The sequence below is a fragment of the Centropristis striata genome, chromosome 1 (genome assembly GCF_030273125.1).
Source record: "Centropristis striata isolate RG_2023a ecotype Rhode Island chromosome 1, C.striata_1.0, whole genome shotgun sequence".
Classification (NCBI taxonomy): Eukaryota; Metazoa; Chordata; class Actinopteri; order Perciformes; family Serranidae; genus Centropristis; species Centropristis striata.
The window spans coordinates 41,671,858-41,696,891 of NC_081517.1; the positions used below are offsets into that span (position 1 = coordinate 41,671,858).

The following is a 25,034-nucleotide window of genomic DNA, read 5'->3' on the forward strand; positions in this document are numbered from 1 at the left end:
GGCAGTTTATTGTGAAGGACCAAACCTGAGTGAGCATATGCATGGATAACATGGTCCAACACACTCTGATATACAATAATAAATAAAGATAATCATATGAATATGTTAATCACGCTTTATTTTCCATTGTAGGATTTGTTTTCCATTGATTTTAATATTCATTTTCCATAAGATCTATTCACTTTGCTGCTCTGTAATAGAAAAACAACTGACTATACAATTTTTAATTAGGGCCTCGGGGCAATCGCACCTAGCACTGGTCCCATACAGCAATAGCTGTAGGGACCAGTGCTCGGGGCATTAATGTTACTTCAAAGTGTCATTAATGTTCATGACACATCCCATGTCATGTTTATAACACACTCATGTCACTCTTATGTAGACACCTTCAAAATAAAGTGTTACCATATCTTGCTTAAGTCACAGAGGCATGTTCAAAAAATTGCCTAAGTCACATTTTATTTGGACTTAGGCATAATAAATCCGCTTAAGTCACACACTTGACATAGACCATTACCTTAAAGGGGTAAAATCACATGATCTGATCAACTGAGGATGTAGGAGATTTTACCATAGGTGCAGTGGCGGTTCTACACAGGGGCCTACAGGGGCCACTGCCCCTGTGAAGAAGCCCTTGGCCCCTGTTGTGGCCCCTGTGTCAAATTAATAATAAAATGATCAATTTATAACGATGAACGACGGAACAATTCTTACCTGTTTTTTGTTCAAACAATGTCTCATTGTGCACAAAAGGAACCCAGAATGTGTACATTGTATAATAGTTTAATTGTGCAATAAAAGCTCTTTAATTTGAAGGTGTCTACATAAGAGTGACATGAGTGTGTTATAAACATGACATGGGATGTGTCATGAACATTAATGACACTTTGAAGTAACATTAATGCCCCGAGCACTGGTCCCTACAGCTATTGCTGTATGGGACCAGTGCTCGGTGCGATTGCCCCGAGGCCCTAATTAAAAAATGTATAGTCAGTTGTTTTTCTCTTAGAGAACAGCAAAGTGAATAGATCTTATGGAAAATTAATATTAAAATCAATGGAAAACAAATCCTCCAATGGAAAATAAAGTGTGATTAACATATTCATATGATTATCTTTATTTATTATTGTATATCAGAGTGTGTTGGACCATGTTATCCATGCATATGCTCACTCAGGTTTGGTATAAAGATCATTCTCACTATACTGCACTTTCAAAATAAAAAAAGGAATTCTGCACAAAAATGTCAGTGTATATATGTATATTTAAATTAGATTTTTTAATGAGCTAAAATTAAGGTTATGAATGCCTAAATATAATATTTTGCTTAGTTTTTAAAGTGCCCCTCTGATTAAACACTGGCCCCTGCTTGGCCCCCACAGTAAAATGAGTCTAGAACCGCCACTGCATAGGTGTCCGGCGTCATGAGGAGATGATTTAGGAAGAAAAAAAAAAAAAAGACAAAAAATGACTTAGGCGATTATTTTAACAGTGTGACGAAATGCATGATAAATCGCCTCTGCTACGGAAAAAAAAAAAAGTCTTTATTTAGAAACTTGTAACCGGATGTGTAAATCTTGTGTGAGGCTTGACAGTGGAGGGAGTCTGCGCTCAGGTACAGCAGCAGCAGCAGCATCACACAGACAGAGAGAGAGAGAGAGAGAGAGAGAGAGAGCAGCAGAGGGAGAGATATTTATAGCCTAAAGCGAGGCTGCAGCACAGAGATAAGGCTTGGGACCAAGCCGCAGGCAGGCACACAGACAGGGCTTAGGGAACAGAAGGACACGTCGAAATGAAACAGTTCACTCGGGTAGTTTTGTTCGGGGCCGCGCTGGTCGCTCTGGTCAGCGCCGCCGGTACCGAGGGGGAGATCTCCTTCGAGTACCACCGCTATGAGGAGCTGCGGAAGGCGCTGGTGTCGGTGTGGCTGCAGTGCCCGACCATCACCCGCATCTACACCATCGGGGAGAGCTTCGAGCGCCGCGAGCTGCTGGTGCTGGAGATGTCCGACAACCCCGGGACGCACGAGCCTGGTCAGTTTTACGCATACGTCTGCTTCATAATGCGGTGAATGTGGCCCCCCTCCCCACCCTTCTTCCCCTTTTGTTTTCCCCCCCTTCATATTATAGACACCCAGCAAACCACATGCTGTGATAACTCAAACGCATCACGCACTTATGCGCATCGCAGTCTGCTGTAGCTCTTGTTTTAATTATTGGTTGTGTGTGTGTGTGTGTGTGTGCTGAGGACAGCAGAGGTGGAGCGCAGGTGTGTCGTGCCGCGCGTGCAGCAGCGAGCGCAGCAGGGGCCTGCTGCATCACTTCAGAGGAATCTAGATGATAGATTGTGGGATCAGCCACGCAAAGCCGCCATTTTGCTGGTTGATAAAGATCTCTTGGTGCTTAACCCGAGTCGTGATGCTGAGAAAAACATCCTAAAAGGCGCGGTGGGTCGTTGCTCACTGCTCACTTGGTTTTTAAATGAACATCTGTCCGAATTAAAAGCAGGTGTAGCCTATCTATCAGCAGTGCTGGCTGCAACATATCAGCAGAAATACTCCAGAAGCCTTTGACTGAATATTAAATGAAGCTCTGATAGGGTTAACACAGTTATGGTGTTCTTTGCTTGGATCACATCCTCTCCATCACACTCCTTCATTATGTCAGGACTGCAGACAGGGAGAAACCAGAAGAGAAGAACTGTGTAAATGTGAGACTTCTTGGTTTGAAGGGCAGTTTACACATCAGATACAGGAACTACAAACCACATCTGCTGTTGCTCAGATGCTATGCACCTTCTCCTTTTTCTTATGTCATGCCTAAATAGAGAACAAAGCCATATAAAGTGTATTTTTGATGTATTATCACTTAAAGGTTGATTTAGGACTGCAGCATAACTTTGAAATTAGATTGACACCACACCAGAAACTGTGCTAGAAAAACGATACTCAATACCACAAGAAAAAGAAAAAAAATGTCCTAAACACACTAAAAGGATAATATCTTTTTCATTTATTTAAATTAACAACAGAATAAGACACTGGATACACGCCAACACCCTGTTGATTTTCTGCCCTGTTGGTTCATCAGTGCAGCCTTTGGTTGAAAATCTGATTGTAGATAAGTTTTTTTTATAGCTCGATACTTTCAATACCCATAAATGTGGATATCGTACCATTTAAAGCACATGGTATTGAAATAATTTTAATTGCCTTTTTCTAAAAACAAATGAAGGCTGCCAGGGCTGCCCCCACTTAGTCAATAAGTTGTTTTTTTGTAAGATTTCTGTAGTAATATTTTAATTATTTTTCATGCTTAATGCCTTTTCATTACACATAAATGCTTTTGCATGATTCTTTGCGGAGAAACTCAGTTTTTCAGATCTGTCGATGAGATCTGTCGACAAAATCGTAGACTATTAGTCAACTTAGACTCTAATATAACATATTAACATATAATTCATATGATGCTTTCAGAATATTGACCATAAAACAGCAGGAGTACATAATAAAGCTCAAGCACCACTGGACAGTATTAAATGCTGGTATTCAGCATATTGTATCGGCATTTAAAAGCTTTTTGGAAACAACAGGGTGATTTGAATCATGGAGACAAATACTGAGAGACAAATCTTCTGCAATGTTCCTTTACTTCTTCCATTTTGTGTTTTATTTAATGCTGGAATTAAATAACACTGATTCAGTATCCTCCATCCTGATAAAGATTGTTTGTCGGGCTGTCACGATTTCAATTCTAAATCCAAGATTATTGAAATTAGTTTTAAATTTCGAAAGCAGGATAGAGAAAATCATAAATTTTGACCATATGGCCTTAGTGTAGTACATTACAAAAAAAATATGGCAGTTATATCACATTTGATACCATGTATTTTATCTTTTTAAAGAAGAACTTGAAAATCTAAATGACAGTTATAATAATCTGTTAATCTTTGTTAAACAAGACTCAATAATCTAACAATGGTGTTGCGTCCAGTGCTGAAAAAACACATTTTTTGTATTTAAAATTGTGACAGTTTTTAGTCTGTGTCAACACGAGGAACACTGATAGAAATAAGTCCAGGAGTTTATTGTTTAATCCCTGACAAAGCTTGACAAATTTTATTTTAAAACTATATCAGAATCAGATATATTGGCCAAGTGTGTGTACACAAACATGCAATTTGACTCCAGTTCACATGCTTTCAATGTACAGCGGTGTGATATAGTGCAGATTGTGGAGATTTAAATAATGTTTGCATATAAAGTTTGCAACAGAAGAATAATTCACAGCAAGTATGTACATTCAAAACAGAGTGCAAAGGGAATATAGTACAATAATGCTAAAATACAAAAAAAAACAATTTCTCAACCCTTTAATTTACCCAAAACTAAACAATCACTCAGCGCGCAGTAAAACTTGTGCTGTAGGTGTTAAAAAGGGAACACTTTGTTCTCCTGATAGTGTGTTACACCTTTAACCTTTTATCAGGCAAAGAACTATATTTGGTAACTTCAGGTAATATTTAGAGAAAAAAAGTTGAAAATTTACTAGATTAAAGTGGCAAATCTACAAGAAAAAAAGTCGCAGATTTAAGAGATTTAAAGTCGCAAAACTGCGCAAAAAAAGTCGCAGATTTACGAGAAAAAAGTGGAAAAAAAGCAACTTTTCTCTGCCAGATTCACCATTTTAACCCTTAATAGGGCGCTCATTTAAATACTTGCAAATTCCAAATTTCAACCCTAGAGAATATTGGAGGATATTACATACAGCCAGAATGTGTAAAAAAAAACATACGAAAATAATATTTTGAGAAAAAAGTTTATGAGAAAAAAGTTTACGAGATTAAAGTGGCGAATCTACGGAAAAAAAACGTGCAGATTCATGAGATTTAAAGTGTTGAATCTAGGGGAAAAAAGCATTTTTTCCCCACTTTTTTCTCGTAAATCCGCGACTTTTTTCGCGCAGATTTGCCACTTTAAATCTCTTAAATCTGCGACCTTTTTTCTTGTAGATTCGCCACTTTAATCTATTAAATTTGCAACTTTTTTCTTGAAATATTACCTGAAGTTACCAAATATAGTTCTTTGCCTGATAAAGGGTTAATGCAGCATGAATGGATTAGCCTGTCGAACATTTAACCTTAATGAATGTCCAGGTACGGGTCAGTGTTTCCTGTCCAACTCTCCCAACAGGAGATTTAACGGTTACATACAACAGGAAGTGATTAATTTGACCCTGGAACAGAGGCCTGGAAAGAGAAAGAAAACAACTGTGCCTGTAATTAAAGTATATATGTTTTACAGTCCAGTTTGTGGTGTTTCAACTATACATCTCATGTTAAAGGTGTATTTTCTTCTCCGGGTGTATTTGTGTGGTCTTAATGGTGCACCACAGCTTGTGTGTGTTTAGCTGCCTGCATGGTCACAGAGTCTAATGACCGTATGTGCGTACTAAATAAGCCCGTAATAGTCCGGTGGGCGTGCGCCGGCATGAGTCACAGTAGCGTTGTGGAGACCTTATTACTACCAGATGAGTTTCCGAGCAGCCACAGGGGCAGCACCTCCCCCCTCCTCCTCTCCTCTCCTCTCCTCTCCTCTCCTCTCCTCTCCTCTCCTCTCCTCTCCTCTCCTTCCACCTCTGCTGAGCAAAACACCCAGAGCAAGAACGAGGGGGATGAAACGGAGAAGACGAAGAAACTGACAGGTCAAAGGAGAGTGTGGGAAAAGAAAACAGATGATGGTTTTAGTGTCAGATAAAATATAATTGTGTGTAAAATCTGCAAAGACTGGAAACTATTTTTTTTTTTTTTTTTTTAAGCTTCCTGTTTAAGGTGCCAAAGTCTCTGCAATGTTCCTTTACTTCTTCCATTTTGTTTTTTATTTCATGTTGCTATTAATTAAAACTACAGTCATGGAAAAACATTATTAGACCATTGTTTTCTTCAATTTCTTGTTCATTTTAATGCCTGGTACAACTAAAGGTACATTTGTTTGGACAAATATAATGATAACAACAAAAATAGCTTATAAGAGTTTGATTTAGGAGCTGATATCTAGACATTTTCCACGGTTTTCTTGATAATAACCAAAATCATTATTAAGAAAACTATGGAAAATGGCTGGATATCAGCTCTTAGATTAAACTCTTAAGAGCTATTTTTTTTGTTATCTTTATATTTGTCCAAACAAATGTACCTTTTGTTGTACCAGGCATTAAAATGAAAAAGAAATTGAAGAAAACAATGATCTAATATTTTTTTTCTATGACTGTATGTAGCATTCCGTATTCTCCAATCTGATAAAGGTCATTAGTCGGGTCACGATTTCAATTCCAAATCCAAAATTGATTAAAATTAGCTTTAAATTTTGAAAAGCGGGGATAAAAAAATCGACATGTGGCCCAATAGGGCAGTTATATCACACTTGAAACCACATATTTTATCTGAATTTGAACATTTAGATGACAATTGTCAGAGCATGAAGCCAATTATCTGTTCATCTTTTCATCTATTTCTATATGAAATGATAATCTGAAGCGCTGAAAAAACAAAACGTTTAAATTGAAAGTTGTGACCGTTTTCAGACTGTGAGAACAGGAATATTTTATCTGACCTCGCAATGTGTTAAAACTCTAAGGTGGAGCTGAAATAGCAGTTGCCGAGGCAACAGATCGGCTTAGTGCACTGAGCTGACTGGCAGCTCGTGTTTGGCTGGCTGGACGGCAGTCCTGAGCTCATGCATCTGTCAGTGAGCAGCCATCTGTCATACACTGCGGCACAGGAAGTGCCTATAGCCAGGAGTGTAAACACTCTGGTTACATATTAATATACATCACATGCTGTGTGGGATCACAGGCACACTGCAAAAAAAGAAAAGTTGGGTGAACTCAAAATTTCAAGGCAACAGACTTTTGTTTGTAATTTTGTTTGTTTGTTTGTAATTGTCCAACAATTTTAAGTTGGACAATTAAACTAAATATTTCAAGTTTTGTTTTTGAGTTTGCTCAACTCTGAATTCAGATTTTTTAACTTATAATTTTACATTGTAATAACTTTTAATCCTTACTTCTACAATGTGCTGAATTGGCACGATTGTAAGAAATGTCAGCTAATGTTGCGACCACAATTTTGAGTTAGCATTGATACGCTAATGGCTACTCTTGTAGCTGTAACAAGCAGCGCCGGTAGCATCAGTTAGCCGCTAGCATCAGTTAGCCGCTAGCTTTCGCTAATGACCGAATTTCACCGCTTTCCCGCATTTCACAACAAAGAAATAAGAGTTATCAGAACTATTGTCCCTTGTTGTGAACCCCAACTTAAAGATATAAGTAACAACAACTCACCAACTTGTTTTTGAGCAGACAACTGGCTTCCTTTGTTGCGCTAACTTACATTATTGCCCTAAATGTCAATAATTTATATTTTCAAGTTTTACCAACTTAAATCACTGTTTTAGGCCAAAAAATACAAGTTGGCTTTTTTTTACACCACTGCTGTTTACCATATGGATCTTAAAAATGGGATTTTCTACAGATTAAACTATCCAACAGTAAGTTCATGCCCGCAAAAAAAGAAAAGTTGGGTGAACTCAAAATTTCAAGGCAACAAACTTAGATAAAATTTTAAGTTGGACAATTAAACTAAATATTTTAAGTTTTGTTTTTGAGTTTGCTCAACTCTGAATTCAGATTTTTATCAACTCAACTGTAAGTTGTACTAACTTATAATTTTACATTGTAATAACTTTTAATCCTTACTTCTGCTAACTTCTGCAATGTGCTGAATTGGCACGATTGTAACGCCGCTATGAAATGTCAGCTAATGTTGCGACCACAATTTTGAGTTAGCATTGATACGCTAATGGCTACTCTTTTAGCTGTAACAAGCAGCGCCGCTAGCATCAGCTAGCCACTAGCATCAGTTAGCCGCTAGCATCAGTTAGCCCCTAGCATCAGTTAGCCGCTAGCTTTCGCTAATGACCGAATTTCACAACAAAGAAATAAGAGTTATCAGAACTATTGTCCCTTGTTGTGAACCCCAACTTAAAGATATAAGTAACAACAACTCACCAACTTGTTTTTGAGCAGACAACTGGCTTCCTTTGTTGTGCTAACTTACATTATTGCCCTAAATGTCAATAATTTATATTTCCAAGTTTTACCAACTTAAATCACTGTTTTAGGCCAAAAAATACAAGTTGGCTTTTTTTGCAGTGTGCATATATATTATGGTGATTATGTATGTTTACAATGGAATAGATCTGAATACGTCCACTAAGCATAAGATTTCTGGTTTGAACGAGGTGTTTACTTCTTGCAGCTGGCTCATATTTGAGTGCACAAGAGCTGAAAAGAGGGGCTTCTCCCTGGTGAAAAGGGCTCTGGCTAAACTCTTTTGACTCTCATGTCTGGAACTATTTAGGAGGCTTCTGGTATTAGGAGAAACCCTATCTTGTAATGGGTTTGGCTTTGTCTGAAGGTGCAAAAAAACTTTTAAAAAATCATGTCAGTATGAGGCCCTGCTTCATATAGCATGCTGTAGACCATCTCATGTGGGGGAAAAGCTGTTTTATCAGACGACAGAGGAAGTATGTAATCCTCACTGAGCACGCACACAGATGCTCAGTCAAAGTGTATAGCAGTCAGACACACTGCTGGATGTATCACATGACATATTGAATGTAAAGTGAAACACACACTGTTAAAAATGTCTGTAGATTTTACGATGAAAAACTGTTAAACCATGACAGTAAAAGACCGTGAATTGATAAATGGGTTAATTCAGTTTCAGTAACAATGAAACACCCTAAATGTATATATCAGCCAAAACATTATTTTTTACTTTTTTTTTGAAAAATACATTACTTCACTGTAAAATACTCTGGCACAGTGAATTTAAAAATATACTAACATATTTACAAGCCATCACTGTAATTTTTAGCACTTATTTTTTGTAAAAATACATTTTCTCACTGTTAAATGTACTAAACACCATATCTCTAACAAAAATATACTGTAATATTTAATGGTAAAATGTTTAATCTATGCAGCATTTATAAAATATTTTCTTGTCAATCATATCTGCCATATGACAAACAGCGTTTGTTTTGATGGAAAAACGTTTTATTTTTTATGGTAAAATATGGAATAAAATGGCAATCTTAAATGTGAAATCAACAGTGCTAATATCATTTTACCGTAATATTAGAAAAAGTTGCACCGTATTTATTACGGTAAAGTTCTGGCAACCACAGCTGCTGGTTTTTTACCGTAAAAACAACAGTGTTTTTTTTACAGTGCAGGCAGACATCGGTTTAATAGTACACTTGGAGGAGAGGAGAGTATGTTTGGACATTTTTAGCTGTGAGGAGCCTCCTGGAGAAGAGATAGCAAAAACAGCCGAGGGGAAGGGACGAGCCGATGGAAACGCAGATAAAAAAGAAAGGAATGATGATTAGGAAAACGGGACAGGAGTGTCAGGGCGACGAGAGAGAAGAAGAGGGATGGGCGAAAGAATGTAGAGGGAATAAGGAAGAGGAAGGAAGATGCGAGACAGGCCAAGGCATCAGCCAGAGGTCATTTATTATACATCAGACATCAACACGCATCCTCCCCCTCTCTGCCTCCACTGCCTTCGTGCTCTGACTACTTCTTCTTCATGTTGTTTTGGTTTTTCTACCGCCACAGCCTCATTTCGTGCTTCATCCTGCATGTTTTAATTTCCTTTCTCTTCCCGACATTCCTTTTTTCTCATTATTTGCAATTTATTTGTGTGAGGTTTACGTGCTTCATATGCTGCATCTCAACACGTCACTTCATGTCAAGCTGAGTACTGGTCATACAAGCTGCAGACAGACAAAGTCCCTCCTTCTTTCACTCCCCTCTGCAGGTTTTCTGTTACAGGATTGGTTATATTTGTCCTTCTCAAAAAGCTGAAACATGTTGATGGGTTTTCCATTTTCAAAATCCTTTTTCCAGACAAAAATAAAAGCAGTTATTTTGTTCAGACAGCTTCCACATGACTTTGATCATCAACTTTTTTCATTGTTTTACCTCTTGGCTAAAACGAATAAATGTTAAGCTTTTTCTTCTATCTTTACATCCCTAAGGACGCATTAAGATAGATTGATTTGGCATGCTCTAAGCACCTCAGCTGTGTTTTTGCATTTTCCTCTATACAGAGATTTTTTGTTTTTTTAAACAAATGTGGGAAAATCCATGAAAAATACCTGCATACTAGACAAGGTATCAATGTGACAATACAACAGGTGTACAGTGTATTCTGTTAAAATCTGAAAGCTTTAAAATTAAATATAAAACAGAAAGAAATCTCCTTGAGTTAAAGAAGTGGCTGCTATTATATGACTCAACATTTTATCATTTTTCTTTTCTTTTTTTCTCTTTTTAGTGTGATGCTTTATCTAATTATATGTACAAGGTTGGACGTGTTGTGCGTTCAGAGATGCTCTTCTGCAGACTTTGGTTGTAACAGTAGTTATTTGAGTTACTGTTGCCTTTCTATCATCTCAAACCAGTCTGGCAATTCATCTCTGACCTCTGGCATCAACAAGATATTTTGGCCCAGAAAACTATCATCATTGGATATTTTCTCTTTTTTAGACCATTCTCTGTAAACCCTAGAGATGGTTGTGTGTGAAAATACCAGTAGATCATTATCCTTAGTTTCTTTTGTTCAGACAAGGGAAAGTAGGAGATGTTTTTTTTTTACCTGACATGTTTCGACTGACAACTTCAGTCTTCTTGTCAGTCGAAACATATCAGGTAAAAAAAAAACATCTCCTACTTTCCCTTGTCTAAGCAAAAGAAACTAAGGATAATATTCAGAAGTAGACAAAATGAATTTGCTGGAAGTATACCAGTAGATCAGTTTGTGGAACACTTAAATCACCATTCTGATGCTCGGTTTGATATTCAGCAGCTCGTCTTCACCATTTCTACATGCTTAATTGCATTGAGTTGCTGCCATGTGATTGGCTGATTAGATAATTGCATTAACAAGCAGTTGGAACAAGTGTACCTAATAAAGTGGCCTGTGAGTGTATGTCTGATGTCTGTGTGATATCAGATGACGGAGCCGACAGTCATTCAGAGCTAACAAACGAGACGGGCAGACAGACGTGGAGTGAGAGTGTGTTTACTCATCCTCCCAGTTGATTTGTCTCCCTAAGCACCTGTCCCTGTCAGGGTTGCCATGCGACTGAGAGCTCTCTAATGCGGTGTTTCCCTAATGACGTCGCCAGCTGCAGTCATTATTACGTGGTCACCAAGGAGACCGTATTGATCACCTGCCAGACACTGTTTTTATAATCCCTGACAAAGCGTAAAATGATGCAGTGGGTTTCTGTCAGCCTCAGATGTGTTATATCGACCTGCGGCACATCAGACTTTACACACAATCAGAAGGGGATATTTAAGACCTTTTATCAAATAAACAGGTTTTCACATGTGGAACAATTTACCTTTGCACATCAGGCAGGCCTCCTCACTGTCCTCTTTGAAAAGAAATCTTAAAACCCATTTTTATTCACTGGCTTTTAACTCAACATGAGCCTTTGCTCTGTTTTATTTTTTGGTTTTTATTTGTTCTTTGTGGTTTTTTAAAATTAAGATTCATTTTAAAATTGAGATTCATTTTAAAACCCACTTTTATTTACTGTTTTTTTTTTTACCCAGCATGAGACTCGCTTTGTTTTAGTTGTTTTTGCTTGTTCTTTGTTTTTATTGTTTTTATTGTTGATCTGTCCTGCCATGTACAGCACTTTGTATCAGCTAACGCTGTCTTAAAGGGCTCTATAAATAAAGTTGATTTGATTTGATTTGATTTGATTTGATTTGAAATGTATATTTTTTAAAAAAGAAAATGAGCTTGCAAAAATGCAATAATGCACCCTCTTAATCAAGCAAACATACACGTAAAACCAAGCAAAAAACATCTATACTATATACACAATAAACAATAATTGACTAAACATTTAAATAATTAAAAATAGAGTCCAACAGATATATCGGCTGACTTATATTATCGGCCGATATTGGCCTATCTTTTTTTACAATATATAATGTAGCAAAATGTTGCTTGGTATGACTTAGAAATAGTGTAATCTATTCATTTTATAGTCAGAAATTGACTGAAACTGAACAGTAATGATGCTTATTTTATTCCTATTTATTCTTTATCTTCTCAGTTGTCATTTATATAATTGGCTGATAATGCAATAGATTGTTTGTATAATGTATAATGATGTATAATAATGTTAAATATTATTTAATAAAGTTTTATATTAGAGAAAGTAGCTCACCGGGTACATGTGCAGAGTGGTGAAAAATCAGTGCACAATCGACATAAAAAGGTTTCTTTTCATTCCAGTTAAATAAAATACTTTATTAGCAACCATATCTGTTATTGATACATTTTCCCCTCTAAAATCTGAAAAAAAATCTCTTATCAATTGGGCTCTACTTAAAAACAAAGATCAATTCAAGCTTCTGCAATATCAAACCTTGCAAATTTTCTGTGTTATAAAATTATAAATTTTGCATTTTGGGGTTTTCTGCAAGCTCGAAAGGGAGTAGGAAGAAGTAAAAAAACTTATCGAGTCCTACCCTTTAACAGGTCTCTATATCTATATACATATATATATATACGAATAATCAATATAGTCACATCTATATACATATATATATATGAATAATCAATATAGTCACATACAAATATATGTATGTGTTTTGACTGGTGATCGGACAAAACAAGACATTTCTAGACATTACATTGAGCTATGGGGAACTATGTATACTGCAATTTATTTTTTCTCACAATTTTCTGGACAATTATATGGACTAAACACGTCCTGCTCTCAGTTTCAGCCAAAAAAATGACAGCTCCACCTACAATCTGAAATCATATTTGGTCTCGTATTTTCCTTGAAGAAGATCCTTGAAGGTCAAAATGCTGCGTCCTTGAATTTCTGGCAGCTTGCGGTAATTAATGTGGACTCCCCCTCCTTTGCCTTTGTATGGTGCTGCTGCTGTCCTGTGTCTGTACCCAATTAAGGTTGTACACTTGTACTTTTGTGCATTTACTGCATATAAAATGTTCTAAGTTATAAATTAGGACATGTCAAATGGAGCTTCTGGTGTACTTTTTCCTGTTACTGTGAGTGTGTGGATATGTGTTTACACAAGAGAATAAAGGCCCTGCAAGGTACAGACAGTTTGACAGAGAAGAGAAATGAATTTAGAGAAAAGAGAGAAGACACATTTCTCTCTAGAGGCAGAAACGACATTTTGATTTATTCCACCTCCACAGTGACGCATCATGCTTTGCCTTTGTGCAAAAGTGTCCTCTCTGATCAAAATGTGTGTGTAAAAAGAGTAAACAGAGCGTTTCGTAAGCGTGAGTTAGCAAAAATGACCATTAGTGATATTAATACAACAGCATTTTTGCAGCATGTTATGATTAACCCTCCTCCTGCCTGCCCTGCACCTTAAATTCATTAATACCTGCATGTGTTGGATACAGGAAAGGTCCCCAGATACTGAGCATCTGTGCAAAAGCTTGAATCTTAGTAACTCATTTTGGCAGAGTGCAACTTCAAAGTGTGTGTGCGAGTGTATGAACGTGTGCGTGCATGTGTTTGACAGCTTTGTCAGGCCTCTGAAGCCTGTAAAATCCATTGGCAAAACACCAGAACAGAAAGAGTTAATTGTAGTCTTGAAATCATTAGTAGCAACTTGCAGAGAAACCAGTGTTTAAAAATAACCTGACTACCAGATGTGTGCTGGGCGGTGTGTGTGTGTGTGTGTAGCCACAGGGATACATCAAACACTCGCAGAAATACGCTGAAATGGATCAAAAAATGCAAATTATTGACACATATTTACACTAGCATCTTGAATACATTATGTTTTCTCCAGGCAGCAACTTAAACAGTGTGAAATGTTTAAATCGGAGAAAAAGATTCCTTGAAAATGTTCAAATCAGAGTATTAAAAAAACAATAAATCACACACACACACACACACACACACACACACACACACACACACACACTCAAAAAGCCCCTCAAAAACTGGACCCCTGCTGTAATTTGGCTTCAAACACACACACACACACGCACACACACTCGCCATCTGCCGCTTTTAGGCTTCATTTCATAACTTGTAACTGATCTGAACAAAAGACAGTTTTATTTATATTTCTAAGTTCTATGTTTTTATGTCCGTACATTGACGTGGAAAACATTAGCCAAACAAAGGAGCAAAATTAGAATCAAAAACATTCAGAAGCATCAGAATAAGTGCTGCAGGACTGAAATCATTCAGTTTATTAATGGCTAAGTCAGTTGACAGAAAATCAATCGACAACTGTTCCAATTATTTAACAACAAAAGAATGGCAAATAATATCCGGTTTAGGCTCCTCCAATGGGAGTATTTGCTGTTTTTCTCTGTTCTATACATCATCTGCCTTCAATATATAGGTGCCTATCCTTAAACGATGCATCAAGCTAAACACACTTGCAGTAAAAGTTTAGGATTCGTGGGCTTTTTTATGTTTTTGCAGGAAGCAATCGTGACACTGTTAAGGGCTTAAAAATGCTCAAAAGTAAAAGTTTGGCATGTCCATTTTCAAAGGGGTCCCTTGACCTTTGACCTCAAGATATCTAAATAAAAATGAGTTGAATGGGTGTGCACAAGTCTCCTCTTTACAGAAAGGCCCACTTTATGCTACTATTCTGCAGTTTTGGATCAAAAAACTGTTTTTTGCCCGCAGTACAAATGTGTTATTTTCGCATATTCCAAAATAGCATGTTTGAATATTAATGCATACGAGGGTCCCTTAACAGTTTTTTTTATATGTTGCATAAATCCCTGTGTCCTCGAGTCTTCTGTTCTGTAGTGAAATCTGATCCCAGACCTGTCACTCCTGCAAGATTCAGGCAGAACAACGTGTGACAGAGTCGATCCCTAATCCACTGTCTCCAGGTCATTATTGTCCTAAATGGAGCTCTGGACTGCACAGTTAAATTGTGTTTAACCTTTCAGCTGATGAGTCAGTGTGTTTGCCACTGCTGGAGTGTAACGATGCAGAGTGTAATGGTGTGTGTGTGTGTGTGTGTGTGTGCGTATGTGGCAAATGACAATGCCTTATCAGTGGCCCCTACTTGTTACAAAAGAGCTACATATTTGTTCACACGATGACTGGCAAAAATGGCTTCCTCTTAAATACAGTCATGGAAAAAATGATTAGACCCCCATTGTTTTCTTCAATTCCTTGTTATTTTTACTGCCTGGTACAACTAAAGGTACATTTGTTCGGACAAATATGATGATAACAACAGAAATAGCTCCTAAGAGTTTAATTTAAAAGCTAATACCAAGCCATTTTACATGGTTTTCTTGATAATGATTTTGGTTATTATTAAGAAAACCATGTGAAATGGCAAGATATTCGCTCTTAAATTAAACTCTTATGAGATATTTTTGTTGTTATTGTATTCATCTAAATAAATGTACCTTTAGTTGTATCAGGCATTAGAATGAACAAGAAAATGAAGAAAACAAAGGTGGTCTAATACATTTTTTGTAGATTGTGTCTCTTTGTGGTTACGTGGCCCAGTTGTGTGAAATGTGGCTGGTTTCAGCTGCTGAAAGGTGTGTCAACTCTGTGAAAATCCTCCTTCTTTCTTTTTTTTGTGATCAATTATTTTTATTTTCAAAAGAGAAGGGCATGGAACAAGTCAAAAACAGTAATACAACAAGTAGTATTCACTTCCCTTTATCTACCCACCCCTCCCAGGTTAGCGACATCCCCCCTCCCTCGATATCCCAAAAAGATCTTCTACATTACATACAGCATACATCACATAGTACATAAGTCATATCAATGGCCTATATGTCAAAGTAAGTGCATGAAAATAAACAAAAAATTACATATATTTCAAGTAAAGATGTCTTTCTCAACTCAGTAAATCTTTGACCATTGCCACTGCAGAGGTCCAGGTTTGGATTGTTTTCTGACTAGCTCCATGCATTTTTGCCACAGACAACTCCATATAGAGTAAGCTAAAAAATGATTGTAACCACTGGGTGCGTGTGAGTGTGTGGGGGATCTTCCAGCGCAAGGCCAGCATTTTCTTAGCTGCAGTCAGCCCCGCTAAAATCCTCCTTCTTTCAATTCAGTTCACAGAACCACTCTGAGCCGTAAAGACGCCATACAGATGGAGATGGAATACATAATGCAGAATTAAAGCTGTGTCTGTGTCGCAGTAACACAGCAAGTCTCTTTTTTTTCTTCCCCTGCAGGTGAGCCAGAGTTTAAATACATCGCCAACATGCACGGCAACGAGGCTGTGGGCCGAGAGTTGCTCATCTACCTGGCTCAGTACCTTTGCAACCAGTACCAGCAGGGCAACGAGACCATTATCGACCTCATCCACAACACCCGCATCCACCTCATGCCCTCCATGAACCCAGACGGCTTTGAGAAGGCCGCCTCACAGGTGATGACACAGCACGACAAAAACACAGCGACACACAAACTTGATCCGAGGATTTAGCAGCAGACAGATTAAGCTCGCACAGACAAACAAACATCGACTTAGGAACCACAACTCTTGGCTTTAAATCACACATACGCAGCAAGAATAGTGGTTATTAACGCCCCAGACACTTGTGTCCTGTGTGTCTGAACATCATCTCCTGTTTCCTGCTCAGCCCGGAGAGATCAAGGACTGGTTTGTGGGCCGCAGCAACGCGCAGGGCGTGGATCTGAACCGCAACTTCCCCGATCTGGACCGCATCATCTACATCAACGAGCGGGAGGGCGGAGCCAACAACCACCTGCTGCAGAACATGAAGAAGGCTGTGGATGAAAACACCAAGGTACCCAAACAGACAGAAGAAGTGTTAAATAGGGCTGCACCGATTGCAATTTTCTGGCCGATCACCAATCACTGATTTTTAACCCATAAGAACCCAGACCCAGTTATCCTTAAAGGAAAGTTATGGGGGATATGCTGTAGCAGAAAATATTTCTTGACTAAAAATAATGAAGCGAGACCTTTCCTTTCATGATCAGACGATCTTTAGTGAAAAATAAAGAAGAGCAAAAAAACATACAGCGTGTGCATTCATGCCATGACTCCACATTTCTTGCTAACACAACAAAACTCTGACGTAATCACATACGTTACGTCTGCTACTAGAGCATCTTGGGAAATGAAGTCTTTTTAATGTAACTCCAAATCAATGAAATTAAATGTCTCTTTCTAATCACATATTACACACATGAACTGTTTTTAATAATATTACTGTTAACTTATATTTTAACCTGTATTGACTTATTTATTCTTTTATTCAGTCAAATAAATTCTCAACATATGCCACCATTTCTGATGTGTTTTCAAAAACACTATCCCTAAATGTCAAAGATCTGTGATGTGACATAAACATTACATTGGGCGCTTATAGTATTTATGACTATAATATTTATGTTTATAATATTTCGTATTTTAAAATAAAAAAAAACTAGACACAAATTTGCCCTTTTCTCTGCATCTCCACAACATCTATCAAAATTGTGACATTATTAGTTCTGTTTAACAACAAATTATTTTTTAGATTTGTTTTTAAGTAGCATAATAATAATAAATCGATAATAAATAAATACAAATAACCATGTGTCTTTTTGTTTATCAAAATTGTGACTTTAATTTGGTCAGGAAATATGGTCAAAACAAGTTAAATGCAATACAGGACACCGTGTTAACGGATTAGAATTGTTAAATGGGTTTAAACTTAGCCTAGTAACAAAAAATAAAAGATTTAACGTGTTTTTTACACGGGTGTCACCATGGGTTCTTATGGGTTAAAAAGCCTGACCTGCCGATTCCGATTTTGGCCGATTCCGATTTTTTTATAACTCTGAATTAACTGAACCTTCAATGTTTGAATCTTATTTTATTGAAAACAATAACACAGCAGTATTTTTCTTTAACAAATAAAGGAAATCACAATGCCTGAGGTAGTTAATAAAATACTGAACTTAAAATAAATAGCAACAATTTACAGGACAAACTAACAAAAGAACTGCAACCATAAATAAAGTGTCCTGAGTTTTTGGTTTCGTTATAGTACAACATACATACAACTAGGGATGGGCATCGACTTACGAATAAGTAAGTAAGTAAGTAAGAAGGAGTCGCTGGATTTGTCTCCAGTCGCTTTCTTGAAAAATAGTCGCTAAGGGGGTCTGAAAAGTCGCTAAATTTAGCAACAAAGTTGGGAGCACTGCTTCGCCGATGGGGTGTTATAATCTAGGTAGATAAGATCGGTTTGACGTAAAAGAATTGGCCAATCGCCGATCCCGCAAAATTAAGCAAATCGGTGCACCCCTAGTGTTAAAGTAACAAACAAGGTTGCTACTATTTCTTACTGTCAACAAATACCATAAAAAGACCAAAACAAGAACACATCACTCAATATTTTCTGACTTATCTACCCTGTCTGTAGCACTCAGGTCCAAACCTATTCATTCCTACTAGACCTGAAAAAAAATCCTAAACAGGTCACAAATTTATGAAGTATAATTACATTTTTCTACAAACAACTAGGTCACTGTAGCTTTTAGTAAATGTGACTCATACAGGGCTAAAAGGTGTACCTGTTAGGGACTTTTATCATTAAAAAACATTAGTTACTGTAATAAGTATTAATGTGGGATTCATGTAAAGTGTCTATAATTAGGATTTTTTTAATGATAAATATATATAAAATGAGTGTTAAGTGTTAAAACAGTAAGTGTAAAGGGGGTGCTGGTAGGGATGAATATACAAAGAATTATTTCTGTTCAGCTTTAAGGAGCGACACAGTTTCTGTTTACCATTTTAACTTAAAAGATTATATTTCAGTGTTGTTTCATATCTGCTGCCTCCTTAAAATATCAGTTATTGCAGGTTTAAGATAATCTATGGAGCCCATTTTGTCTAATGTAGGGATGTAACATAGTGCATCAGTGTAATGTAGTTTCTGTTAACATTGAAGCTCTGTGGTAGCTTGGCATCACCAGACAAATTCTCAACTACATATTAGTCCTGAACCCCTTCATTTATTATTTCTAAGAGTCCTAATCATTGTGTGCAGACCAAAATGTATCTGGATACATTTCTAACCAATCACAGCAACAAAACGTGTGACATCACTGAGCGACACATGCGTTTTGGGCGAGGTTGATCCATTTCCAAGAAGGAAAATAATGACAACTTGGTGAAAAACTTTCTCAAAAACAGCTAAACAGTTACTAAACTGTGTTTCTGTGAATGCAGGAGCTTTGTGACTTGGGAAGGACACTGGTCATCCTCTTAAACTTGCTCCATTGTAGATACCATTTTTGATTGGCCAGGTGAGGGACAGGTCAGCTGGAAATCAGTCTGAATGGGAGAGAGACCAGATGCATATAAAACACGAGCTCAGCAGATTCATCTGGTTCTGTGGCACAGGGAAATAAACTATATCAGGCTTATAAAACTTATATAGAATATCACCAGACCTATTTTAATGCTCTGTAAGACATCTGGAGTGTGGAGGTTGGATTCAGATACACCGATGCCCTCTTTGACTTTAAGTATTAGTAATTTATTAGTTGTTTTTTTTGCTTTGCAGCTGGCTCCAGAGACCAAGGCAGTGATCCACTGGATCATGGATATCCCCTTCGTGCTCTCAGCTAACCTGCATGGAGGAGACGTGGTGGCCAACTACCCATATGATGAGACCCGCACTGGTATGTAAACACATGTGGACACACATCTAAAAACACACTTTTGTTTTTCAGTTTGAGTTGTTCAATTGTGTATAAATTGTTCCCATGCTCTAAATGAGAATGGTTCCACTGTTTTAACAAGACAAATATTCAACCTATAAATGAAAAACATTTTATTAGTTTTTCTTCAGAATCTCGTAACTCTGATTTAAATCAGATGGAAAATGTTTCCTTCCACGGCTTCCTGTGCATTATTAGTGAAGTAAACATAATGTGTTTGTGCAGGCATACGTTTAATGTGTTGCAGATGCAGGTGTTTAATTAAATCGTATTTTATCACAGCCGCTGTTTAAACACTGTGCACTTGTTTACCCCCTCGCTCTCGTTCCTCCTCTAAGGCTCCACTCACGAGTACAGCTCCAGTCCAGATGACGTGATGTTCAAGTCTCTGGCCAGGTCCTACTCCGTCTACAACCCAGTCATGTCCGACCCCAACAGACCTCCCTGTCGCAAGAACGACGATGACTCCAGCTTCAAAGAAGGCATCACTAACGGAGGGGCCTGGTACAGCGTGCCAGGAGGTAAGAGACAACAAGTGCCCAGTATGTGTGGTTCAGCCGGGTTTATATGTTAAAACTCAGCTAGTAATCACACTGCCTTTGTTTAAATCATTATTGAAAGATCAGTCATATACAAGCATGTCTAAAGTACAAAATCTGGCCCATTATAACCCCTGAAGCCTGAAAAGCCAGACTTTCTCAGCTTCCATTCTCACTTTTTTTTAACTGACCTTTTACAGGAATGCAAGACTTCAACTACCTCAGCAGCAACTGTTTTGAGATCACTCTGGAGCTCAGCTGTGACAAGTTCCCCAATGAGGAAACACTCAAGTCCTACTGGGAGCAGAACCGCAACTCGCTGGTCAACTACATCGAGCAGGTGAGCCGCACCACCAGGACCCTGAATACAGTGGCCTAAAGTGCCCTCTAGAGTGGTGAAAACGAGAGAAAGTGCCTTATTGGCTGCCCTTTACACATGAAAAAAACCTATTGATTGCCCTCTAGGGTGCCCCTTTATACTTATTATTTTTTTTTAAAATCCAAAACGTCTTTTTTTTTCATTTTGTGTCTTTTTTTAGTCATTTTGTGTCATTTTTGGTCATTTAGTGTAATTTTTTGTCATTTTGTGTCTTTTTTAGTAATTTTGTGTCTTTTTTAGTCATTTTGTGTCTTTTTCTAGTCATTTTGTGTCATTTTTGGTCATTTTGTGTCATTTTTGGTCATTTTGTGTCTTTCTAGTCATTTTGTGTATTTTTTAGTCATTTTGTGTCTTTTTTTAGTCATTTTGTGCCATTTTTGGTCATTTCGTGTCTTTTTGTAGTCATTTTGTGTCTTTATTCGTCATTTTGTGTCTTTTTTTTGGGTCATTTTGTGTCTTTTTCTAGTCATTTTGTGTCTTGCACCCCTTGACCCCCCTAGATGGTTTGGTTTGATACTTTTAATTGTCAGTACCATATCATTAACAACTTTGATCTGGATCTCCTTTTAACTTACTGCTAGTATTTCATCATACATGATGCATCATAGCTTTTTGCGTGCTGGTGGCCCCATGTTGTGCAGAATGTGCCCTTTTTATTTTTTTCGCCCCTGCGAAACTGAGAAGTTGTTGCACCTTTTAAAAAAAATATATTTGTATTTAATTAAATTTGACATACATTTCACACATATAAACAGACACCAGTTCCACAATTATTAAAGAAAAATGGACATAACACATTTCCCCTCACTTGACACACATAAATAAATAAATTAATAAGCTTCGGGGACAAATAATGTAGAAGTTGAAACTACTTCATATGTCAGATGTTAAAGTCAAGACCATCAACCTTAACCTCAAAGTCAAAGGTTGTGGTAAGACGATATAATAACATATATAATAATAACAATAATAATAATAATGATTATGAATATATAATAACACCACATCCACATTTGCCAACAACATAGGTTGACATCCATGTGTTGTTTTTTTGACAGTTTGTGCATTTTATTCCCAAAGTAAAGGATACAGTGAGTTATTTTTGTGTGTTTTCCTCTCCAAAGAGCACAAGGGTCTCTGCATCCAGCTCTAAAGTACATTTATCTCCTCTTTCCTTGAATCAAGCCTTGATTATGCCTCTTTTTGTGTTTGCAGGTTCACCGTGGTGTGAAGGGCTTCGTGCGTGACCTCCAGGGTAACCCTATTTCCAACGCCACCGTCTCTGTGGAGGGCATCGATCATGACCTCACCACAGGTATCAGTCACCAGGGCATATTCACACAATCCTGACAACAAGACACTAACATGAGCTGTGATGTGAGAACTGTAATGATGTAGCACCATCTGGTGGACAGAGTTGGTACTGCACCATGCCAGCAGCTAAATTGCATTTGCACCTGCTGATCATATTACAGTGATGTTTTTGTTGCTTACTTACATTTATTAATTAGAAAATCTGTGTTTTTTTTAGCCAAAGATGGAGACTACTGGCGCCTCCTGGCTCCAGGAAACTACAAAGTGGCCGCCTCTGCCCCAGGATACCTGACTGTCATCAAGAAGGTGGCTGTTCCCTACAGCCCTGCAACCAGGGTAAGACTCATTAATTAATAAAATTAACTAGAGGCTGCCTCACATTCACTGAGAGCTCACTTCATATTTCTAAAAATGTAGCATACATCCTATACAAATAGCCTTTTGGCGACAAACTGCAGATTTATTATAAATATTCTAATATTATATGAGCAGTAAGTAAAAAATTTAGTATAATGAATGGAGGAATATTTGAACTTATATTATTATTATTATTATTATTATTAGTTGAATAATAATAATGATAATAATAATAATATATTTCTAAATATTATTTATAGATACTTTACCCAACATCTCAGAGCAGAGTATACTGCTTATTTTTTCACTAATTTGATCTTGTACTTTTATATTATTTTTTCCATCATTCAAATTTGGTTGGGCAGTTAATAGTTTAATGTTAATTCTCATTAAAATAATTAAATGTAATTACTTTGCTTTACCCAGACTAAAAAAAGTATTTTCAATTGCAACTAAATAATAGCCATCCAAATAATGTTTGGTAATCATTAAAAAAATACTAAATAAGGCATATAAACTCTTATAATGTGACCAACAATAAATTGTTAAAATTACTTAAATTATAGTAATACTCATTATTCGTAAACATTATTAGCTTAATTTTAATTCCACTGTTTGTTGACAGTAAAATAACTATTAATAATAAATAATAGTGAATTAATTTAAATTTAATTAACTATGAATTTACCATTTATTAATAATGTTTGTTAAGTAAAGTGTTACCTTAATGTGTCAATTAATTAGTCTTAAAAAATCCAGATAGGGCATTTACACATTTTAATCTGTAAAGTAAGAAAAACTCTATTAATTAAAATGTAATAAACTATGAATTTACTATTTATTAATAATGTTTGTTAAGTAATTGTTACCTTAACCCATTGAGGCCTAAAACTGCCTGTAAAACCTCTGAGCGATTTTAAAATAAGCCCCTAAAACCTGAAGTTTTTCTGGAAATTCAACAAACATCAAAGTGTCACCACTTCTACTAAAAAATAGATTTTTCAGCCTCCGTAGCAGATAGAAATGAAATTCAAAAAGTATTTGAGAGCTTATACAAATACTACAAAACGACGTATCCGCTTTCCAGGCTTCAATGGGTTAATGTGTCAATGAATTAGTCTTAAAAAAATCCAGATAGGACATTTACACATTTGAATCCGTAAAGTAAGAAAAACTCTATTAATTAAAATGTAATAAACTATGAATTTACCATTTATTAATAATGTTTGTTACCATTTATTAATAATGTTTTTAAGTAAAGTGTTACCTGAATGAGTCAGTTAATTAGTCTGAAAAAAATCCAGATAGGGCATTTACAAATTGGAATCTGTAAAATAAGAAAAACCCTGCTTCATGTCTCCTTTGTGTCTCTGTCTGCCAGGTGGACTTTGAGCTGGAGTCTCTGATGGAGAGGAAGGAGGAGGAGCGGGAGGAGCTGATGGACTGGTGGAAGATGATGTCAGAGACACTGAACTTCTAAGTGTTTTCGGACCGCCTGCACATCGATGTAATATATTCAACATTCTGTGTGCCCGTCCACTCTTAAAAAACAAGAATATATTGTCTCTTTATTTGTTTTGCTCTCTTTCGATCATTATTTTAATTGCTTATTACTGTTTATTAATGTAAAGGTTGGCCTAACACTCCTGTAGAATATCCTGCAGACAAAGAAAAATAAACACTGACGGACACAGGATGAAGTTTACAGGCAGTTTGATGGCAGTGAGATCAGTGTTTATTTCTGTGGTATTGTGTTCTTTATCGTACACGTGATTTGGTAACCATGGCACCCATCTATATAACCAATGAGTGACTGAGTAATTGTGTATGTAAATGAGCTGTTTACATCATTACCACGTGGCTCTGTCCAAAATAATTCATCATTTTTTCCTGTTTCAAATGTCTCTGTTTCTCCAGGCTTTAGTACAAAATAACACACGCCCCTTTTAATTCACAGTAACTGTAAGCTTGCACACACACACACACACACACACACACACACACACACACACACACAAACACACACTATCTCTCTCTCACTCACGTTTCTCTCTCTGTAATATAAAAACTACAAGCTATGGTTTACAGAAGATCTGGGACAATAAAAACACTGTAAAATCACTGTAAACATTATATTGTATACAGGCAAGCTCATGTCCTTGTATGTTATTGATGTTGACATTTTTTTAACTGACTGCAGCACAGCTTTGATTTTAGCACAACATGAATGGTTATAATATATACTGTATTTATAAATTATAGGTATAGCAAGAAATGTGTGGTTTTTGTAACTAATAAAAAAAAAATCTAAGAAAACAAGGCCATTACACCTATAAATCTGTCCACCTGAAGCCATTCCTTCATATGTGCACTACACAGAGAATACTGTGGTACATGAGGAACTGTGGTACATGTACAAGTTGTTTTTTTGTCTTTTTTTCCAAGGATAAAACACTAATCTTCTGAAGTGGATACAGAAAGTATAGCAGACTGTATGGATGCAGTTCACCTTATTTGACAGAATGAATTTATTGAATGTATATCTATAGAAAAGGTTACAAATGTAAAGAATGAACTGATCAATAAAATTCCCCTTTATGTTGTCAAACTA

General features: G+C 36.8%; 1 protein-coding gene across 1 annotated transcript; it reads left to right on the forward strand.

Annotated features, from left to right (window-relative positions):
• The first annotated feature begins 1,703 nt into the window (after positions 1-1,703).
• cpe (carboxypeptidase E) lies at positions 1,704-25,034 on the forward strand. Its single transcript, XM_059342852.1, has 9 exons — positions 1,704-2,033; positions 16,321-16,517; positions 16,732-16,899; positions 19,678-19,795; positions 20,173-20,355; positions 20,574-20,713; positions 21,968-22,067; positions 22,284-22,402; positions 23,805-25,034. Exons 1-9 carry the CDS (start codon positions 1,793-1,795, stop codon positions 23,901-23,903), a joined length of 1,365 nt encoding a protein of 454 aa, XP_059198835.1. The 5' UTR covers positions 1,704-1,792; the 3' UTR covers positions 23,904-25,034.